The sequence below is a fragment of the Anabrus simplex genome, chromosome 4 (assembly GCF_040414725.1).
Source record: "Anabrus simplex isolate iqAnaSimp1 chromosome 4, ASM4041472v1, whole genome shotgun sequence".
Taxonomy (NCBI): domain Eukaryota; kingdom Metazoa; phylum Arthropoda; class Insecta; order Orthoptera; family Tettigoniidae; genus Anabrus; species Anabrus simplex.
In genome coordinates this window covers 416,171,450-416,189,315 of record NC_090268.1, presented here as the reverse complement: position 1 = coordinate 416,189,315, position 17,866 = coordinate 416,171,450, and the positions used below count along the sequence as shown (strand labels likewise).

At 39.4% G+C, this 17,866-nt stretch overlaps 3 protein-coding genes across 3 annotated transcripts in view; 2 read left to right on the top strand and 1 right to left on the bottom strand.

Moving 5' to 3' along the window:
- LOC136872052 (protein FAM174C) overlaps nucleotides 1-11,150 on the bottom strand; it is a 77,494-nt gene extending 66,344 nt beyond the window's left edge. Inside the window, exon 1 of the mRNA XM_067145898.2 lies at nucleotides 10,425-11,150. Coding sequence (XP_067001999.2) covers nucleotides 10,425-10,792 — 368 coding nt within the window. The 5' untranslated portion in view covers nucleotides 10,793-11,150. The remainder of the gene's footprint in view (nucleotides 1-10,424) is intronic.
- On the top strand, nucleotides 142-5,790 carry LOC137500426 (uncharacterized). The gene is made up of 2 exons (XM_068227319.1): nucleotides 142-522; nucleotides 4,428-5,790. The coding sequence occupies exons 1-2, from the start codon at nucleotides 197-199 to the stop codon at nucleotides 5,422-5,424; spliced, it is 1,323 nt and encodes a 440-aa protein (XP_068083420.1). The 5' UTR covers nucleotides 142-196; the 3' UTR covers nucleotides 5,425-5,790.
- Nucleotides 11,151-11,567: 417 nt separating the features above from the next.
- The window catches only part of LOC136872781 (F-box only protein 33), a 71,532-nt gene continuing 65,233 nt past the window's right edge, over nucleotides 11,568-17,866 (top strand). Inside the window, exon 1 of the mRNA XM_067146623.2 lies at nucleotides 11,568-12,016. Within this exon, the coding sequence (XP_067002724.2) occupies nucleotides 11,613-12,016 (404 nt within the window). The 5' untranslated portion in view covers nucleotides 11,568-11,612. The remainder of the gene's footprint in view (nucleotides 12,017-17,866) is intronic.

Below are 17,866 nucleotides of genomic sequence, written 5' to 3'. Positions count from 1 at the left end.
TGCAAACGTAACCGTAAACTTAACGACGTAACGTAACCGTAAAATTAACGTAAAATTTGTGGTATTCACAATGGACGGACGTACGTAACGTAAAGAAGACCCAGCAGCCAATCAAAACACTGCCGTGTACACAAGCAGGAAAGTCGGGTTGTTACACATTTCTAATCTCGGAGTTTTGTTATATTTCAATACCACGATGGAATCCAACAACGTGCTAGCAGAATTGATGTTACTGCATACATCTCTTGCTTTGCTCCTGGGAGCTGTGTATCTGAAAAGGCGAAATAGACAACGGCGCAGAAGATGGTGGGTTCATCCTTTGAATCAAAGGAGGTTATCACAGGGCGACTTTGGTAATCTACTGCAAGAAATGCGAGAAAATGATCCTCATGAGTTCTTTTTGTACATGCGGATGAAACCTGAGCAGTTTGACACGATCTTAAATCTTGTGTCACCTTTTCTAATCAAAAGAAGTGTAAGGTCTCCTTTGCCGACGTCTATGCGCCTAGCTATCACTCTCCGGTAAGATGTTACTTTATGATATCGTTTTCGTAAACTAGTAGTCAATCAATCAATCATTACTGATCTGCATTTTAGGGCAATCGCCCAGGTGGCAGATTCCATCTCTCCTGTTTTCCTAACCTTCTCAAATAAGTACAAATAAATTGGAAATTAATTGAACATCCCTCTTGATAAGTTGTTCCAGTCCCTAGCTCGCCTTCCTATAAACGAATATTTGCCTCAACTTGTCCTCTTGAATTCTTACTTTATATTGTGATCTATCCTACTTTTAAAGACACCACTGCAACTTATTCGTCTACTGTACTAATGTCATTCCACACCATATTTCCACTGACAGCACGAATAATACCACTTAGTCGAGCAGCTCATCTCCTTTCTCCCAAATCTTCCCAGCCCAAACTTTGCAACATTTTTCTAACGGTACTCTTTTGTCAGAAATCACCCAAAACAAATCGAGCTGCTTTTCTTTGGATTTTTTTTCCCAGTTCTTCAATCAAGTGATCCTTGTGAGGGTCCCCTACACTGGAACCATACTCCAGTTGGGATTTTACCAGAGACTTATGTGCCCTCTCCTTTACATCCTTACTACAACCCCTAAATACCCTCATAACCATGTGCAGAGGTCTGTACCCTTTATTTGCAATCATATTTATGTGATTACCCCAAAGAAGATATTTCCTTATATTAACACCTAGGTTAAGACAGTGATCCCCTTAAGGAATGTTCACCCCATCAACGCAGTCATTAAAAATGAGAGTACTTCTCCTATTTGTGAAACTCACAACCTGACTTTTAACCCCGTTTGTCATCATACCATTGCCTACTGTCTATCTCACAACATTATCGAGGTCATTTTGCAGTTCTCACAATCTGGTAACTTATTTATTACTTTGTACAGAATAACATCATCTGCAAAAAGCCTTATCTCTGATTTCAGTTCTTTACTCATAACCGGTATCATTTATATATATAAATGGAAACATAAACATCCAAAAATACTGCCTTGAGGAATTTTCTTCTTAATTATTACAGGATCAGATAAAGCTTTGCCTACTATAATTCTCCGAGTTCTATTTTCTAGAAATATAGCTACCCATTCAGTCACTCTTTTGTCTACTCCAGTTGCATTTTTGCTAGTAGTCTCCCACATCCACCCTATGAAATGCCTTGGACAGGTCAATGCCTTCTGTTGAGCCGGTTATTAATTTTGTAAACAAGTGTAATATAATCGGAAACAAGTACTTCAGATATTGTCTTTAGTATATCCCCAGGAATCGTATTAATTCCAGTTGCTTTTCTAGTTTTCAACTTTTGTATTTTATTGTAAATGTCCTTGTTATCATAGATACATTTTAATATTTCTTTAGTATTAATCACCTCGTCTATTCGAACATTATCCTTGTAACCAACAATCTTTACATACTGCTGACTAAATACTTCTACTTTCTTAAGATCCTCGCATACACTCTCCCCTTGCTCATTAACAATTCTTGGAATATCCTTGGAACTGTTTCTCCCTTAAAGGACCTACACATACCCTTCATTTTTCACAAAAATTTGTATGACTGCCAATTATATTTGCCACCATGTTATCCTTACCTGACTTCTTTGCTAGAATGAATTTCCTAGTAAGGTTCCTTCAATTTCTCCTTATTTCCACAGCCATTTCTAACTCAATTTCTTTCCAACTTGTACCTCCTTCTCTTTACTTCTCTGTTAGAGTATAGTGGGTCTTTATCATTCCTTAGCACCTTTAAAGGTACAAACCTGTTTTCACATTCCTCAACAATTGCTTTAAACCCACCCCACAGTATGTTATGTTTTCATTTACTGTTTTCCACCAATATTAGTTACTTTTTGAAAACTCCCTCATGCCTGTTTTATCAGCTATATGGTACTGACTAATAGACCTACTTTTGAGACCTTTCTTTCTATCCCACATAGCATATTATCTTATCAAATAATTCTGAATCTGTGTCAGTGGTACCCTTTCCTGGTCTCTCTGCTCCAAAGAGCCATTCCTTGCTATCTCTACGATACACACTCCAGTTCTGTGAGAAAATTTCAGCATCCATTATATCATTTCTCAGCCATGATTCAACTCTTGTTACAATATCTGTTAAGTATATATCTATTACAGTACTCAATTCTATTCCTTTTTGACTTCCAGATCCCTGTACCCATATCACTGCTCCCTGGACCACCCTGTTTCCCAGCATGTACCTCCCTATAACCCTCTGAAACAAATTTCCTAACATATTTACCACTGCTTTTTAAGTGAAGCTCATCTGAGTGCAGATCGCTTTCTCCCACCCACCCATTAGGATATAGAAATCTCACTCCGTTTCCTACATACCCACTCCATAGTCTCATTTAAATCCCCAATCACCTTCCAGTCAGTATCCCTCATACACAGTATTCCACTGATAACAATCTCCGCTTCCTTAAACATTCCCCCTGCTGCATTTACCAGATCCCACACATGCTGGTACTTATACCTGCTTGCGTTACATTGTTGGTGCCAATGTGAAACACTACCACAATCTCCTTTCACTGCTCTTTCTCTTCTACTTTCCTCAACATCTGCCTTAACTTAATTCCTGGATAACACTCTACCCCGGTTCCATTTCCTCCATGCGCTTTCCCCACATGTCTAATAATGAAATCCCCCATGCACAGAAACTCAATCCTACCCACCCCACTTGATCCCCTCCCTTCCTGGCAGCTTCAGAAGCTACTTCCTCCACCCTTTTCTCCCTCCCACGACACTGTTACACATATCTTTTTTCTATCCTGTACTGTACGTTTCCATATCCTTCTGCTTTCACACTTCTCAGTATTGTAGTGTAGGAGTACATTAAGTACCTTACTGTCATGTGATCTTTTTGTACTATCCTAGACAATATTTCTTTCTTTTCTTGGGGGGGGGGGACGGACGGACACAGAATAATTTATTTTATTTTTATTTTATTTTCATTCTTCCCCTTAAAATATTAAACCACCTGTCTTCTACAACCCCCCCTTTACTTTCTCATCCCTCTTTTACACCTACTGTATCCTGTACATTGTTTGAGGGAGGCCTACCTTCCTGCATGTCCTCCAAGAGTATGCTAATTATCTCCCTCAAACTCTCCAACTCCACCCTCATACTCCTTAATGCCTGGCCACATCCACAGTCCTTGGCCATTCTTTACAGAATAATGAAAAGAAAAGAAAAGAAAAGAAAAGATAACTGATTCTGTGCCCAAAAAAAAGAAAGGAAATAAATGTTTTCTAGGATAGTACACAAAGATCACACGATATAAGGTAATTAATGAACTACTACCCTACAATACTACTTAGTCGTACTATATTTTATCCTACAACATCCTGACACCATAATTACTGAATTATAAGCTATAAATTTCATTTTTTTCCATATTAAAGTGAAATCATAAGAATAAATGGACAAGAGGGTCCACCTTTTCAATACAATATATCAAGTAAATGATATTACTAAGTCTTGGGATTAGTTTCAGCCACCTATTGGCCATCTTCAGCCAAAGAGTGCTTGTTCCCTATCAACTCCTTTGTTAACATGGCCTACCTGCTTCCTAAAACAAGTCAGACATTAGAAGATTATAACATTAATTTTTGTTATTATAGGCCTATATATTTTAATGTTATAGGCCTAGTTATTCCTACAACACTGTTTTTGTCTGATATACATATATTTTAGTTGTCACATAATTTGTTTAATTTTTATTTGGCTGAAGATGGCCACTAGGTGGTTTAAACTAGTCCCAAGACTTATGTAATATCATTTACTTGATATATTGTATTGGAAAGGTCAATTTATTCTTATAATTACTGAATATCAGTCATAATATTAAGACATATTGTATCAAAACTTCGTTCTGTTTCAGTTTCCTAGCAACTGGCGATTCTATCCCGAGTCTAGCATGGAACTACAGGATTGGAAAATCAACGGCATGCCAGGTGATAAATGAAACCACTCGTGCTATCTGGGATGCACTTCATGGGACATATCTACCGCTGCCTACTGAAGAAGATTTCCGGAGGATTGCGCAGGAGTTCTACACACAGTGGGATATGCCAAATTGCATTGGAGCTATAGATGGCAAACACATTGTCATTCAAGCTCCAAGCAACTCAGGCTCCCAATTTTTCAACTATAAAAAGACATTCAGCACAGTTTTAATGGCAGTGTGCGATGCCAATTACCGTTTTACTTATGTTGACATTGGAGCTTATGGCTCACAGTCTGATGGGGGAATATTCCGTCAATCGGATTTTGGACATAGACTTTATGATGGTTTGCTCCCAATCCCTAACTCTCATCCCTTTCCAAATTCAACAAACCCCATGCCATACTACTTTGTTGGCGATGAGGCATTCCCCCTAAAAAGAAATTTAATGAGACCATTCTCAAAGGCTTCCTTAAATAGCTTAAAGACAAAGGTATTCAACTATCGCCTCTCGCGTGCTCGGCGAGTTATTGAAAATGCTTTTGGTATTTTGGTTTCTCGGTGGCGTATTTTTCATAGAAATATCAACGCTAAGCCTGAAAATGTGGACAATATAACAAAAGCAACTGTGTGCCTTCACAATTTTTTAACAGTATCTGAAATGAATTCTCCAGCTAAATTATATTGCCCATCGGGATACGCTGATAAAGAAATGGATGGCCAGGTACAGGATGGTGATTGGAGGATGAACATTCCGGGAAATATGGGTGCACTGCAACGTTTAAGGGGTAATCGCCAACGAGTTGGTGCACGGAATGCAACGTTTGAGGCCCAAGATGTGCGGAATAAAATTGCCGACTACCTCGTTTCACCGGCAGGTGCAATAGATGGGCAAATTGAATACATTTTGAGAGGAAGTTTACTCGCTGACTAGTGTTTCATTATTCATGTATTGTGAATTTAAATAAATATACATGTTAACTGAAAAATAAAATAAAAATATAAAAAAAAATTCCACTTGTTTCACTGATATTTACAAATTGTTTCTCATCCGTGCCTTCTCTTTTAAATAAATATACATGTTAAATGAAAAATAATATAAAAAATGTTTAAAAAAATTCCACTTGTTTCACTGATATTTACAAATTGTTTCTCCTCCGTGCCTTCTCTTTTAAATAAATATACATGTTAACTGAAAAATAAAATAAAAATATTTAAAAAAATTCCACTTGTTTCACTGATATTTACAAATTGTTTCTCCTCCGTGCCTTCTCTTTCGCTTCCACAAGGGTAGTCATAATCTTCAACGTACACTCGTCCTTTATGTCCTCTGGCAGCTGAGATAAGCTCTCAGCCACAAACTGAAAAAAAAATTTCTGCACTATTTTGCATTTTTTCTGTTATTTTACTCGCACTCTCTGCCACTAGTTTTAAATGTTTTTCTATTAATTCATCTTGTGGTGTAGAGGAGCACCGTTTTTTACCACGGCGCTCAATGGATGGGCTGGCCAGAGTTGGAGTCCACTGAGCAGCAGGGGGAGAAAAAGCAGTGACGTCAGAGCTGTTGTCACTCTCTACCTCTGTACCCCCAATGTCGAAAATTCTGAAAAAAGGAGAGAAAACACATTTAAACTGATGGCCGATTTGAGTGTAGTGAAACAGTAAGTAAACAAGAAAACATAGAAAATAATGTAAAGAAGACATATATCAATATATATATACATACCCATCGTACTCAACGACGCAATGTTCAATTGCAGAGCAGCTGGGATCTGACTGGGAATTATTTCCCAAGTCTGGAAAATTACTGTACGTTTTCCGGGGCTTTATGTGGTCGTCTAAAAAAGACATTGCCTCCATTAGCGGCCACGGTTCTTTGAAGGACTTGCCTGCTCCACTTCTTGTCTCCATTTCCAGTAATTTTTTTTCTTTACAATATCGCTCCCTCAGGCATTTCACTCGCGACTGGCAATGAGCAACTGAAATACAATGAAATATGCTGTAGTACAAGTGTAGAAAATGTATTTATTTTCACAACCTCTGCTAACTTCTATGTCTCATCAATGTGTCGTATAATTAATTAAACTAGTTAGCTAACTAGTCTAGGTATGCACGAAAATTAAGGTTATGGGAAATCTCAAATTGTACTTACCGTCAGATTTCATTGCTACAGCAATTTGCTTCCACGTATTATCTCTCAATACAGAGTCCTTATAAGTTTTTTTCCTCTTATCATACAAACAAGGATGATTTTGATATAAAATCACCAGTCTTTCGTCGAAAGAAGCCATCGCTCATGAAATACAATGTTTACCAGTACCTATGTTCTGATTGGCAGGTTCTCAAACTTAACGTAAAATTAACCGCAAGAGCTTGGAGTTTGCAATCGCTTAATTTTACGGACTTGCGGTTAAGTTTACGTCGGCGCATTGTGAATGGTTCCATTAGATAACATGGCCGCTAACTTCTAATTTAACGTTAATTTTAAGTTTACGTTACGTTACGTTTGCATTGTGAATGGGGCTTTACAGTATGACTCACCTGATCACAAATATGGGGTCTCACATATGTCAGGGATAGCGGCACGGCTCAGGCAATTAGCAGCAACATATCAGTGACCTAACGGTCATGTATAAACCCATCACTTATGCACTCCATACGACCTGAAATGGATCTCCGAGCTGAGACGCAGAGCATTCATTCATATGATGGCGAAGTATTTTACAATGCAGTGCACCAAAATAAATCAATCAGAGACCCAGCCACAAACACATCGCTATCACGTCAACAGCAGACACACAACCCATTCTCGCTCTGAGTACAAGGACGCATATTAATCAGCTATGCAGGATAGTGAAGAATGTCTTACAAATACCGTAAAAGCATGGTTAAAATAAAGATTAATGTACCTGCCATATCAGTAATTTAAATTATAAGAAGCAAGGCAATATGGGTCATGTTTAAATCTGTTATAAACCCATTTATAACATAAGAACGCCGCTCCAATCTGTGAGGGCTCCATCTTTATATTCAGCACTCATAACAATGCAAAGATTCACTCCAAAGAGATAAGACAAAGGTCTCGCCAAAAGAACGATCCTCCGTGCACACGACCGAGGGAGCTGCCCTCTAGGGTACAATCATGGAAATACATAAGTCAATTGAGGCGAGGCTGACACAAGTTCTTTGCAATATAGAAAACATCAATTTAATGAACATGCCATATTAGCATGTTTCAGTGTGTACCAATTTCAGGTGATAATGTTAATATTTCATGAATCAATCGATTTATTTACCGGTGATATAGATGTTTCCCATAGGGAATCTGAAATATTTGTCCCGAATGAGTAAATTTATAATACCAATATAAATGGTCCGTTATTGGACATTATAAATTTTCCAGCTAACTCATTCCTGGTTGCCAGCGTTTTGCTCACGTGTGCTAGGTTGGGCTCATCAGTTGGTACCTAGCACACCTACCAAGACCCATGGCTAGTGCATACCGTGGAGGCCACTGCGTAGGCTACTCGAAGCTACCGGCAGTACCAATGCACTATGAGAGACTTTGTCTCACTACCCAAAATTGATGCCTGCTTGGCCATCAGATGATATAGATGTTTCCCATGGGAATGGGCATCAATTTTTGGTAGTGAGACAAAGTTTCTCATAGTGCATTGGCACTGCCAGTGGCTTCAAGTAGCCTACACAGTGGCCTCCATGGTATGCACAGGCCATGCGTCTTGGTAGGTGTGCTAGGTACCAACTGATGAGCCCAACCTAGCACATGAAGGCGAAACGCTGGCAACCAGGAATGAGTTAGCTGGAAAATTTATGATGTCCAATACCGGTAACGGACTATTTATATTGGTATCATTTAACGGTAATTGATTATTTTATGAGGGAGGCGTTCTGTAACCGTACAAAAGGGTTACAGATTTCATTCAGTATTTATTATTATTGACATATGAACTAGCAGGAGAACCTTTCTTTATCGAAGAACTTCGACTGGATCACCAACTACCGTCCACAAGACAGTTCAGCGAGGTACTACAAGAACTACTAACAAAAAATAAGGAAATTCCAATTGATTTCTACTCCACAACGGCCATGACGTCAGCAGAATGGAAGGGCACTGCCTATGAACTGAGACACACAGTGACCCGTTTTGCGGTGCATGGTTTTCACCATAGGATTTGTGAAACAGAGGTGTTCCATGTGTCCACACCACAGTGCATTTGTAAATTATGTAAAATGACATGTGATAGATATCATGCTCTTGTGTGTTCTAAGAGGTTGTCGTCGATAACACAATTATGTAAATAGTTTTATGTAATGCACATTGTGCGTACTTATTCCTAATAATAATTAATTGACACGATTCATTAGATTTTATATTCTGATTTTCATTACATTACATTACATTTATAGCATTCTAAGGATGCAATAGGCCTATGTTGGAAATGTTAAGTAGAATACCTTGTGGAGGAGCGATGTGTTCACTGCGACAGTTAAGAACCCACCCGCCGTCCCCCAGAAGTAGTTTTTCTTTTATAACCTAATAGAAGTTATCACGCGCCATTGTACATCGCCTAACTAGGTACCAGCATTTCCATTGGGTGAGACACTGTGGGATATGACGTCACTCCTAGCAATGAAGTAAGTGAATTCCGTTACCAACCTGCGCACAAGAAATACACAACTGCACAATAAATACACAGGTGAATGCAATCTGTAAAGAAAGAATTCTATTTAACTCACCTTAATGTAGGGGAGGGTACAGCACGCTTGCAGCTTTAAAAAACTCGTGCACCCTCGTCTCAGCAGGGAAGTTCGTCTTAAACAAGAACTCTGCCAAGTAGCCGGCAAAGTGCGCTTTCCTTCTCCCGAAGCCAGAGGCCTAGGGCCGCTTCGCGGCTTCTAACCTGGGGGCTTACGCCCCCAGACCCCCTTTGCTTGATCCAGACCAATGGTCTAACCAGTCCAGACCAATGGCTTTGTCACTGACCAATGGTCTAACCAATCCAGACCAATGGCTTTGTCACTGACCATTGGTCTAACCTATCCAAACCAATAGCTTTGTCACGCGGGATACTAGAGGCCTAGGGCCGCTTCGCGGCTTCTAACCTGGGGGCTTACGCCCCCAGACCCCCTCTGCTTGATCCAGACCAATGGTCTAACCAGTCCAGACCAATGGCTTTGTCACTGACCAATGGTCTAACCAATCCAGACCAATGGCTTTGTCACGCGGGATACTAGAAGCCTAGGGCCGCTTCGCGGCTTCTAACCTGGGGGCTTACGCCCCCAGACCCCCTTTGCTTGATCCAGCCCAATGGCCTAACCAATCCAGACCAATGGCTTCAAGGTTCGTAAATTCAAACGTAGCGCCGCTCCACTAGGACTAGTTCTATATATGAACAGTTGGCAGCACTGTCCACCGCACGATCAAGTCCTTCGCGAGAAGCGAGCGAGATACAAACAAATGACAGTGCAATCGCGCCTGGATGCGTAGCGCTAGAAAATGTAAGCTGTTCTGAACTTTTGCCTTGTAATATAATTAGGTATGTTTAGGCTATATTTAACCGAGGCTATATTAGGCAAGTACATTTTCCACTGACACATCCATGTAGGCATCGTTCAAGTAGGTTCGAATCCCACTATCGGCAGCCCTGAAGATGGTTTTCCGTGGTTTCCCATTTTCACACCAGGCAAATGCTGGGGATGTACCTTAACTAAGGCCACGGCCGCTTCCTTCCAACTCCTAGGCCTTTCCTATCCCATCGTCGCCGTAAGACCTATCTGTGTCGGTGCGACATAAAGCCCCTAGCAAAAAAAAAATTCCTCTCTCCTGAAATTTGTACCGTCGTCTTCAATTGCGAAATCATCGATTCACTTATTTATTTAAAAATATGGAATTTCAAAAGATAAAACTTTTACCTGATAGTTCTGACGACGATGTACATAACTACAATTGCACCAAGGCCAACAAAAACATAAAATCCTCGCAGAACAGCACCAGGACTCAATTTTGCGTCATGTGGCATGTGACCAATTGTATCGTTTAAATAAACAGAAGGAACCGTGTGGTTCAAGTTCTCTCCCACATTTGAAGGTTGGGGAGCTTGTGCTGTATTGTTTTTCTGTGGCAAAGGTGCATTTGCTGCCTTATCTTCATGGGAGGGTCGTGCTGATTCAACATCACTGGCAGCATTAACTCTCCACTCACAAAAGAAGGAACACTGCAGAATGACGCACACTAAAGTTACCGCAACTGTGTTCGTGACAGTCACCAAATTGTTCAACATGCTTGACAGCAACAAGCATGTACACAAATACGTACTAAATGAACCAACATTCACTGGCAAATGCACTATGTCTCCAATTAGTTTCGACACAAATACACAAACAAATTAAGTTCAGAAGTTAGGTTAATGATACACATCACTTTGTCCCTGCCAGAGAATACTTCAACTTCCTTCTTTTGTTTCTTCATCGAATGTCATGTTTATCGCAGCCCTTGAAGTCGCAATTTCGATATTCTTCCCGATTCATTAGCATAAAACACATTAAGTTTGTCTAAATGCAAATTTAATGATATGATTTTTAAAATCTGAGATAGTGTAAAAACTGGCTCCGATTATATAAAATAGAGTACAACTGCGGAAAATGAACATTATTTACCTACATGGTTGGCACCATTGGAAATGCATTTGATGCATGGTATGGTTTGAACAAATTATCAAATAACAAAAGAAATTTAAAAGAGCACTGGTGGTTAAAGAAAAAATATAATAATTGAAAGAGAATGAATCAACGACATGTCGTTGGAATGAATCTATATTGCAACTAGCGATTATTTTTTTCGTTTCTTGAGTTCAAAAACACGAACTTCCTTGGTTTAGAAAACAGAACACCAGTTGCAACTCTTGCAACGTCAGTTGTATGATCGATATTTATTTCGATGTACATCGATCTACTTTTTTTTTTCTCCCTCTCTTTTTTTTTTCTGTTTTTAGTAAATGCTGCGCAGCTTTCACAAATAAGTTATCGAATGATCGTGTAAGCCGTGTCAGAGAAGGACTTACCAGATGTCAGATTTTAACTTGATTTTAACATTGGGTAATCATGGCCTCGGAGGATGGGAGCTGGAGTAACCTGCCTAGTGTGATATTGGTAGAAATATTTTCTTATTTGTCACATTCTGACAAAATCAGTGCTGCATCAACATGCAAATATTGGCGATGTGCATTATTTCATCCTAGTTTCTGGCAGACGATACATTTTAAAGCTAAAACAAAGGATAGAAATAGTATATTACGAACTCGATACCTTAGCAGTTTTTTTTCTAAGAAGTTACGCAATACTACTGTCAGTTTTGATTCAATGGATCCACTTTGTGTTCAAGAGGCTGCAAGAGTTATTCAGAAGTTGTGTGACAATGATCATCTTAGACGTCTTTTCCTTTTTCCCAGCCACTGTCGACTTGAATGCCCTGGGAAGGAAGGCGATGGTAGACAGTTCTTCGAAAGGTAACTTTCTCCATCTGGAAATAATGTGACACGATTTTATGTCCAATGTTATTAAGACCAGTTTTTACTCTTAATTTTAGCCATTCATAATGATAGATTGTTTCGTATCAGTGTAACAAATAAGTGTTTTACTCTGTTTTGCTGTTTATATATAATATTTTTTGATAATTTGGCTAAAATGGACTTCCAGCCCTAACTAAATATAAAGTAACATTTGTGGATTTTATGTTGAGAAATATAGCCTAGCTTGTTTATAACCCCCAGCATCTAGAATTAAGCAGTACTGTACTTTATCCACTAAAATACCACTTTTGTTTATTTAATACAACTGTAATTATTAATAGAAAACACACACACTGTGTATAGAGAACAGAGAACTTATTCATTACACAGATTAGTTAAGATACTTTTATCTCACCACTCTGCATGGTAGCACTCGCATTTCTTCATGCACAGGTCATATATAGTGTCTGTATCTATGTCGTGAAATGTATTCCTTGTACATAATTCCAATATAAATGGTCTGTTATTGGACATTAGGGCCTATACATTTTCCAGCTGACTCATTCTTGGTTGCCAGCATTTTGCCCCAGTGTGCCAATTTGGGCTCATCAATTGTTAACTAGCACACCTTCCAAGACTCATGGGTAGTGCATATAGGCCTAGTGGAGGCTACTGCGTAGGCTACTTTAGCCACAGGCAGTGCCAATGCACTATGAGAGACTTTATCTCATTTACAAAAATTGATGCCTTGAGTTTACTCATTCAGGACAATTTTTTCAGGTTCACTATGGGAATCACTATGTACATCATTCTTTGTATACAGTCGAAAATGGAAGCTGTGGATAGCGAATCAAGTAATCGTGCGATGTAGGTTGTAGTCTTCCCCTTTCCAGTTTGTAGATGTCATGGTTTCTATTGCATAAAAGTCAGACTATATTATTCTCTTCTTTTCGTGCAGTTATGCTACCAAGCTATGGTAGGCAACCAATCAATTGGCTGGGGCTGTACCTTAGGGCTACGGCAGTTTCCTTCCCATTCCTAAACCTTTCCTATCCCATCATCGCTATAAGATATATCTCTGTCGGTGATGCAAAGCAAATAGCAAATATTAAAAACAAAAACAAAAAAAAAAACAAAAAAATCATATTTTTCTAACGTGATAACCTCTATGCGAAAGAAATTTCATTATTCCATATTGAACTAAGAATTACAAATAAATAAAGTTTTGGTATTTCCACCTATTCAATACAAAATTTAATGCTGTATTCAACTACAACATTTATATAATTATACAGTACTAGTTTCGACACATAATAGTGTCATCCTCAGCTGTAGGCTAATTGAAAAATAGGCATACATACAATTCATAATAAGATTTAAAGTAAAGGGTGTGGGAAAAACTATTTAAAACTGTTTTGAAAATATTGTCTGTCTGTTAGGTCATCAGCCCAGAGGCTGGTTGGATCCTCAAATAGCACCACCAAAGGTTATGCGGTTATGAGGAAACCGCAAAAACCAATGGCAGCACCAAAATGAGGTGTACTAGGCAAGACGAGGAGTGAGGTAGTTTGCTATTGCTTTCCTCACTGGGCCAGAAAGTGCTATTGCAGCACGACTGACCCTGTGAGCAACACCTTTCATAACACTCAGATGGACTAGTCGTGCTCTGAATGCCATTACTCAGTACCACCCATACCCCAGCAGCTTCCATATTGTCACAGCCATGGATGAGACTGGCACTTCGGTGAAAGCTACACTTTAAACACATTAAAAACATTTATAACAAGTCAAAAACTTGCAAGTCAGTTATATGTTAAAAGAGTTCATTAAGGTCTCTTTGTCGACTGCTGGTTGCGATGTTCTTGAATTTGTGCTCTTGATAAAATGCTGTGTTTCATTCATGTGTATAATGCAGTAATATCTTAAAAGTTGTGAAGGCTTGCAATTTTTAGTTTATGTCCTAGGCTTATGAGGTGGAAAACATTCAGATGGCTTCGTATGATCTTACTGGAGCGTATGTTTCTTAGTTCAATATGGAACCTGTAATGAAATGAAACGCCGTTAAAAAACTTCTGTTGGAATTGTCTGAATCTGTACAACCTAAATGATAAAGATGAAATGTTTTTAAAGGGGGAAGACTCACCTCAAACTGCCGTAGGACGAACCTCGTGTTAGCCACATGCTATGACCGGCGAGACAGCATTGAGTGTGTGTTCGCAGTTGGACGATGTTACGAGGGGGGGGAAATAGGGGCGGGCCGAGGCGGCGCGTGTGGATCGCGCAAATGGGGGGAATCAGGTGGGCATGGGAGAGTAGGGCCACCAGATCCATAAAAAACTGTATCATAATCAACTTTGAATTCAGGAATGTACAGGTATTCCAGGAATTTTTTTATGATACAGACAGTCTGATCGGTCGAACTGCGTATCTCTAGGTCGAGGATAGAGGAAGTAAAATCTGTCTGCAGACGAATAATGGTAGACAATCTTTAGTATGAGGCAATTAGACTGAAGTATATGGATATTGGTGAAAAGTTCCAGAGAGTAGACAGTATGCAGTATGCAGGGATATTGGAAGGGAGGGTGCGATCAGTCGTTGAGAGGAAGTTGGATGAAAACCAGTGTGGTTTCAGACCACAGAGAGGCTGTCAGGATCAGATTTTCAGTATGTTCCAGGTAATTGAAAAATCTACGAGAGGAATAGGCAGTTGTGTTTGTTTCATAGATCTAGAGAGAGGATTTGACAGGGTACCGAGGGAAAAGATGTTCACTATACTAGGGGACTATGGAATTAAAGGTAGATTATTAAAAATCAATCAAAGGTATTTATGTTGACAATTGGGCTTCAGTGAGAATTGATGGTAGAATGAGTTCTTGGTTCAGGGTACTTACAGGGGTTAGACAAGGCTGTAATCTTTCACCTTTGCTGTTCGTAGCTTACATGGATCATCTGCTGAAAGGTATAAAATGGCAGGGAGGGATTCAGTTAGGTGGAAATGTAGTAAGCAGTCGGGCCTATGCTGACGACTTGGTATTAATGGCAGATTGTGCCGAAAGCCTGCAGTCTAATATCTTGGAACTTGAAAATAGGTGCAATGAGTATGGTATGAAAATTAGCCTCACGAAGACTAAATTGATGTCAGTAGGTAAGAAATTCAACAGAATTGAATGTCAGATTAGTGATACAAAACTAGAACAGGTCGATAATTTCAAGTATTTAGGTTTGTGTTCTCCCAGGATGGTAATATAGTAAGTGAGATTGAATCAAGGTGTCGTAAAGCTAATACAGTGAGCTCGCAGTTGCTGTCAACAGTATTCTGTAAGAAGGAAGTCAGCTTCCAGACGAAACTATCTTTACATTGGTCTGTTTTCAGACCAACTTTGCTTTACGGGAGCGAAAGCTGGGTGGACTCAGGATATCTTATTCATTCTTATTCATAAGTTAGAAGTAACAGACATGAAAGTAGCAAGAATGATTTCTGGCATAAACAGGTGGGAACAATGGCAGGAGGGTACTCGGAATGAGGAGATGAAGGCTAAATTAGGAATGAACTCGATGGATGAAGCCGTACGCATAAACCAGCTTCGGTGGTGGGTCATGTGAGGCGAATGGAGGAGGATAGGTTACCTAGGAGAATGGACTCTGTTATGGAGGGTAAGAGAAGTAGAGGTAGACCAAGACGACGATGGTTAGACTCAGTTTCTAACGATTTAAAGATAAGAGGTATAGAACTAAATGAGGCTACAACACTAGTTGCAAATCGAGGATTGCGGCGACGTTCAGTAAATTCTCAGAGGCTTGCATACTGAACGCTGAAAGGCATAACAGTCTATAATGATAATGTAATGCACAATTGTTTTTGTAAGGGATGCCAGAGGCCTGTTGGCCGCTTTGCAACCCTAACCTGGGGAGCTTACGCTTCCAGACCGCCTTTGCTTGTCCCCAGATCAATGGTTTTGCCACCAGCCGGACCTAACCAGACCAGACCAATGCTTTTTGTACTTGCCGGACTTATCTCAGTCGTCAAGTTTTGGCCACGTCGCGTCAGCCGCATCATATTGGATCGTTAATGTCTCTTTTACGAACCGGCTAGTGAAGTTTTAATAACCCAGTTTAATGCCTGTAGATCGTGTCACATCGTCTCAAACAGCCAAATATACCCGACCCTTAATTTATACATTTAGCTGCTGCTACACGTCCCTTTGAATTATCCACCATGATTGCAAACCTCAACTTTCTAAACATGTCATTCAGGATGTCATATAGACGCATGAACAGCAGCCGCGGAGCCCGTGCTCACATTTGCCGGCGGATCCTGGACTTACACCATCAGGGAGGATTACAGCAGGGTAAATGACCTCATTGCTGCTTTGAAGAAGATTCTTGTAAAAGCTCCCAGTCATCAAGTTTTGTACCAAGAAGTGACTGGGCTCAACATTCCACGGTTTTGTCACCACAAGGTGGGGTACTTGCATAAGATGCAGTTTTCTCAAGTGAAAATTTTGATAAATTAAATGCTTCATTTGTGCTCTAGGTTCAACAGATGCGGCAATCATCAGGCAGGCCCAACAGTTACTCAACAATGAAGCCCTTAAGTTAGAATGTTTTACAGTGCATGATTACGAGTACTTGTCTGATGCGATTCAGAGTTTGGAAGAAATTTATGAATGTTAGAGAGAACCTTGATGGTTTTGATAAAGACATATACAAATTAAATTTGAAGAACAATCCAGATGTGGAAACCTCTGCAACTTCGACAACTCCCTTTACAGGTGCTGACAAGATATGCTCCATTGGTTTCTGTAATGTCAAGCAGAGTTTCTCTATATCTACAGATCTATTGAGCTCGAAGCACCAGCCACTTACTGTCAAAATCATTCAAATGTGTGTAATCCAATATAACAAATTTATTAGTTATTAGAACCAAGTAGTTCCAAGTGCAAATACATGTTATAAATAAATATAACATTTTTGTATTGAAAAGGTGGACCGTTTAAGATTTTCCTAACATCCTTTCTCAGTTCAATACGGACAAAATGAAATTCCTATGTTTAAATGAGATAAGGAAACTCGTGTGACTGGTTTAAACCTTAAGGTGATTTCAAGATCACTATTATTTACATCTTTTTGTATGTATTTTCAGAACCTTTTTCCCCCCCATTTCTGACCATACTTTCCACTTTAAAATCCTTTCCCTAATCATTACTGTGATGAAACAATTTCAAAAACATCCTTTTGTAACATTTTGTATCTTGACCTTAAATAGTTCTCGAAAAGCAATAAGCTGGTCTCTGCGAATGGTGCCAGGTATGGCTATAATCCAAGGATGGGAATTTCTGCAAATCAATGGGAACTTGAAGTATACAACCTAACACAGCCAGTCTTCGTCGTTATTTTCTGGTGTGTAAATGTAACACTATCAAGACCCGGAAACTTTCTTTCTTTGGTCATGTGATGCGACACCCTGAAAAGTATGATCTACTCCACCTCATCCTGCAGGGTAAGATATTTGGAAAATGCAGTCCGAGCAGAAGAAAGATCTCATTTCAGGGAAGTCTATCAGTGGTTTGGGCATTCCCCAACAGCTCCCTTTAGATCATCCATGAATAGGATGGCGTAGCCAACACGATCGTCAGTGTCTGCTTATGGATATGGCACTTCAAGATGATGATGTAACTTGTAGGCATGGCCCCTGTTCAACATAATTCAAGAAGTTTGGAAACAAAATTAGAAACGTTTAAAGATTTGGATGATAGAATGAAACAACAATTGTAGGAAAGTACATATTTTCACTATCTACATTGAAAACATTCCTTAAAGAAATCAAGGGGAAAAGACAATAACTGT